Source organism: Ursus americanus, chromosome 3, assembly GCF_024610735.1.
Source record: "Ursus americanus isolate L20-20 chromosome 3, mUrsAme1.1.p, whole genome shotgun sequence".
Classification (NCBI taxonomy): Eukaryota; Metazoa; Chordata; class Mammalia; order Carnivora; family Ursidae; genus Ursus; species Ursus americanus.
This window is the reverse complement of record NC_142129.1, coordinates 23,214,972-23,220,035: the sequence shown is the minus strand read 5'-3', so window position 1 is coordinate 23,220,035 and position 5,064 is coordinate 23,214,972. Positions and strand designations below refer to the sequence as shown.

General features: G+C 48.8%; 1 protein-coding gene across 1 annotated transcript; it reads left to right on the top strand.

Annotated features, from left to right (window-relative positions):
* Positions 1–581: 581 nt before the first annotated feature.
* HILPDA (hypoxia inducible lipid droplet associated) lies at positions 582–2,019 on the top strand. The gene is given in 3 exon segments (XM_045792698.2): positions 582–767; positions 1,627–1,844; positions 1,847–2,019. Coding segments are annotated over 2 exon segments (189 nt in total). The 5' UTR covers positions 582–767; positions 1,627–1,693; the 3' UTR covers positions 1,885–2,019.
* Positions 2,020–5,064: the final 3,045 nt, after the last annotated feature.

Here is a 5,064-nt window from a genome sequence, read left to right as displayed (position 1 = left end):
CTTTCGTAGAAAGCAGACCTTAATACGACGTAAAAGAGTCTCGCCATTCCAGTCTCATCAATGGCAAATTAAACCTCAGGACTCGGAATGGGAGAGTGGGGGGTGACACCTTCAGTTTTGGTACTTCTAAAAAGTGAAAATCAGCTCTTCAGTCGCTGGAATTTAAATATTGGGTGGGGGGTAGGGATCTGATGAATTCTGGCAATCAGTGCTTTGTTGGAATGTGTGGTGAAGAAGCCCTTCTCTGCTGTCCCGCCTTCCTTTGACCAGAGGGCCTTTGGATTTGGGCACTTAGGTGTGTCTCCAATCCACTTGGTATGGGAGTAAATGGACTGATTCCCTCCCGTTTCCTGCAGCAGAAGAAGGCAATCCAAGTTAACACATACGCTAGTCCTACTGCCGTGCCCCGTGACTCAGCCCCAAGCTGTGTTCTTTCTGAAACAGGTCAGACTGGGGGCACAGCGCCGGAGCCCAGACCTCGGACCACCCCCGCCTGGGGGCGGGGCCGCGGACGTGCGTCAAGCCCTGTGCGTGCGGCCCAGTGCGTGCGGCCCGAGTGCGCGTGCGCGGCTCCGGGGCGGGGCCGTCGCTATAAGTGGGCGGTGTGGGCAACGTCGTTCTGCTCCTCCTTGCCTAGGGCTGCGCTTTTATATGGTGAGAGTCGTCTGGGCTGCGAGTTAGCGCTATTCGGGAGCTGACTTTTCTGCGGACTCTTGCACGACCCGCGGTTACAGCGAGCGGACCGCTGCTGGCCCTTCCTCCTGGAGGTGAGCGGCCCTGTGGGCTTCCCCGGCTCTCCGCCCCCATTCCCCAGGCTGCGTTGCCCCGCGGGCCGCCTCGGGTTCCCGGCCTGGGGCCGCGCCTCCCGGCCTTCTGCTCCTCTCTCTGTCCCCCTGGGTCCGGAGTCAGCCGCTCCAGCCCTGTTAGGGATGGTCCTGTGTTCATGTGGCTGTCCTCACACTTTCAAGTGCTGGGTTAGGCGTCCCAGTCCTGCCCTCCCAGAGCGTGGCGTGTTGTGTGTGCGCTGCCTAATTACTTGCCTGGATTGTAAACCCTATGAGGGCAGGGTTCGTGTCTACCGGACCCCTTATGGCCCTAATACCTTCCCGGCTGCCTAACACATTATAGGTATTCAGGGTGTATTCGTTAAATAAGTGAACTTGATAGGTTTGACTGTCTCAGAATTATTTTGGCTTTACCAAAAAGTTGATGATTAACTGGAACCTGACTGAGATGTGAGGAGAACCTCTAGGCAGGTTGCTTTCTCAGGGGCATGTCCTTAACCTCCCCCCTCGAAAACGAAAAGACTCCGTTCAGGCCCGTTTGGTCCCTGGATTGCGGCGTGGGGATTGTGCATTGCATCTGGCAGAAGTAAAAGGTTTTACTTTAGAAGAAGTCAGATTTTTAAGGTGTGCCCTTGAATTAGTCCCAGAAGCAAGACTAGTTCTGCAGCCATGGAGTTTACGGTGTAAATATGCTCGGAGATTCCGTTGCGGAAGAACATCTACTGGTCCCTGTCTCTCCCACTGGCTGAGCCTCACCCTTAGTTCCGTGGGAAGACAGGTCAGGACTAGATGCATGCATATCCCAAAAGGTTGTAAATTAACCTCACCTCTCTTTCCTCAGTATCCAGAGGCCTTGGAGAAGCGAAGACAGCTCTATTACTCTACAGAGGAGTGGGGTCCTTTCAGCCATGAAGCCTGTGTTGAACCTCTATCTCTTAGGTGTGGTGCTGACCCTGCTCTCCATCTTCGTTAGACTGATGGAGTCCCTGGGAGGCTTACTGGAGAGCCCATTGCCTGGGAACTCCTGGACCACCAGAGGTCAGCCAGCCAGCACAGAGCCGCCAAGGGCATTCCAGACCATCCATCCAGAGGGGTGTGATAAGACCTCTCTCCACCAGCTATAACCTTGGAACACTGGCCTAAACACATCCAGGTGGTTGTCCAGTTGCTGGGCAGGAAAGCTCAGAACATCAGTGTTATCAGAACTGTTACCAGGCCCTCGAAGGGCCTCTCCATCTCGATGCTCCTTGCCCTGGAAAAAGAAGCCTAATATACAGGTGTGAGCAGGTTGCCTATGACTGCGATGGAAAAAGGTTACTGCTTTCCCCAGGGTCTGTATGCTCTGGTGTCCTTGGCAACATGGCTCTGATGCCTCTTAGATAGGGACTTGTGTGTCATATTCAGCTGTTGGGAGATGGTGCCGTTTTCATCCCTGCTTCGTCAACATCTGCCAAGAGTTCTTCAAGCTTAGATGTTTTATGGTCAGTTTATGTGGTGGTCAGTTTCTCTTCCACGAGAGCTTGTCTGTGTGTGGACAACAGTTGAAGTGGTGTATGGGTTGGTTGTACAGAGGGGGATGATGAAATAGTCAGTGTCCACCTCTCGTTTCACATGGTAAAGTCCTTTCTCCAACACAGCATGTATGCGTGTATATTGATCTGAAGGGGGCAGTGGGATGACAAAGCCTGCTCAAGAATGGCATTATGGCCACCATGTGGCTTAAATGAATTTTTCTAATGAAATAAAAATGGTATATATATTTCTAGTATGTGTCATATTGACCTCTGCCCTTGAAATTAGTGGTGGGGAAGGGTCTTAATTCCTAGATTTGGGGTTTGACATCTTAAAAACTCAGGAGCAGAAAAGTACTTAAAACACTTTGTTTAAAAATGTCGGGGCACCTGGGTGGCTCAGTCCATTAAGCATCTGAATCAATCTCAGGGTTGTGAGTTCAAGGCCCTCATTGGGCTCCACACTGGGCATAGAACCTACTTAGAAAAACATAAAAAATGAAACATAACACAAATAAACCTGAATTTGGAGGCAAGGGCAGTTGGGTCTGCCCTGAATCCACCAGTTTTCTGAGCCTGGGCCAAGAATATTCTAGTCCTCTCTTGACTCTTCATTCCTAAAGAAAAGGAAAAATGATTATTTCTTCTAGCACCTTCACCTTCAGTCTCCAGGGGAAAGAGGACTATCTGTCCAGTAGGCTTTGTTTTTTTCTTCTGTACTGCTGTTATCCACCAGAACGAGTGCTCAGTTTTGGTTGTTCTCCGGGTCAGATGGTAAAATGTCCACACTTCACAGTTGTTGTTGCTCACTCCCAGATCTTCACAACTTGGCTCTTCCACACAAATGGAGGGTTTGGGGTTTTTTTGTATCCACTACTCCTCCAACCCCTACTGTATGTTGAAGTGCATTCACTCCTCTGCCCATGGTAATATACCCATTCACACTCTCTTGATTTGTGTCGTTTTATCGATGGTGAGTTTGATCTACTTTTGCCAAAGGGTGCGAATGGAGTTTGGTGCCTCTGTTAAGCCACTGTTGCTTCCTGACTTGTTCTTGAGCCTGAGTGCCACTACTCTGGAAGCTGGTGGTTTGGGCATCACTTCTGTTGCACTATGGTGGTCACTAGTGGCTGTTTAACAAATATTTACAGCTTTCCACCTTCTGGGCACGTGGTACGACCTGGCTCCCAGATCCTCTCTGGATGGCTGGGGTTAGGTGGCTCGTCTCTCGGTAGCATAGTACACTAAAAGATATGGTTGGCTTGTTTTTTTTTTTTAAAGATTTTATTTATTTATTTGACAGAGATAGAGACAGCCAGTGAGAGAGGGAACACAAGCAGGGGTTGTGGGAGAGGAAGAAGCAGGCTCATAGCAGAGGAGCCTGATGTGGGGCTCGATCCCAGAACACTGGGATCACGCCCTGAGCTGAAGGCAGACGCTTAACCGCTGTGCCACCCAGGCGCCCTGATACGGTTGGCTTTTTATCTCTGATTTCAGGCACTTTCACATGCCAGTAGCTATCCTAGAACATATTACTTAAATTTGATATGTTTTCTCATTCTCACACCTCCAACTCATTCGGGTTGTTTTTAAGTGGGAGAGCTGTACCTTAAGCTTCTCTCCCCCAAGCGGTTTAATTGAAATGGTTTACAGGGTGCCAGAACCTTTGTGAGGTCTTCACTCTAAGACAATTAATCTACTTGGAGATTTTAACAACAGATGTGATGGCCATACCACTGTTTTGATCTTTCCTGTGAGTAGGGTGACCGGCTGTCCCCATTTGCCTGGCAAAGGGATTTTCTGGGATGCAGTACTTTCAGTGCTAAAACTGGGACAGGTCTGGATAAGCCAAGACAGTCTGTCATCTTTCCTACAAAGCTGAGTTTGAATTGACATTTGATACTGCAAACATTTCTCAGTTTTATCTGTTAACCAGGTAGGGATGAGAAGTAGTTGCTTCTCCAAACCCTGCAAACCCACTGATTTCTGTAATCTCTTTACAGCCCTTGTGCCTGTTTGCAAGCTGGCCAGTTCTTGTCTGAGCTAATCTTGTGCTTTGTCAGTGGCAACCAACAGTATCCAATTCAGGCTGTTAAAATTCTGTTCTCTGACTTTCTCTTAACTTCTTAGATAGATTAGGTCAAGTATATCTCTAAGTTACTGCAGGCAACACTTTTACCAAATACTTTGCTACTGTATAACATGAGTTGCCTTCTTCCCATCTTTCAGTAAGATCTCTTCGCTGCCTGCCCTCCAAGTAAATTAATGTCCCACATTCTAAAGTTTTTCGTTGTTTCAAATATGCAGCACCCACCTCTACAGTCCTGTCTCCCTATCAGCCAAGAACACATTAGGTTAGGTTATGCGGCAGCAACAACTGAATTCTCAGTAGCTTAAAACAGAACGGTTGCCTAAAACTGTGCTCCCAGGAAGCAGAATTAGGGCCAAATTAGGGAATATTCCCTTCCCCCAGGGTAAGGGGCCTTGTTCGCATCTGCTCAGTGGCACATCCGGATTGCTAGGCTGCTGTGTTTCCTGTTCCTCCCCTTTCCCCTTCGTGCACTCATCTCATCCCTGCTCCACCGATACTTATTCGACGTGTGGGGGCTTATTTTTTTAGTTTATAGTCTCCATCTCAAGCCACATAGGAAAGTAGTGTAGAGACTATTGTGCATCACTCAGAGATTCTTGAATTTGAACTTGATGTTGTAGCTGAAGGGAATTACTGGGTTGTCTTCTTCGGGGAGTTATGGTGGATGCAGGAGGGA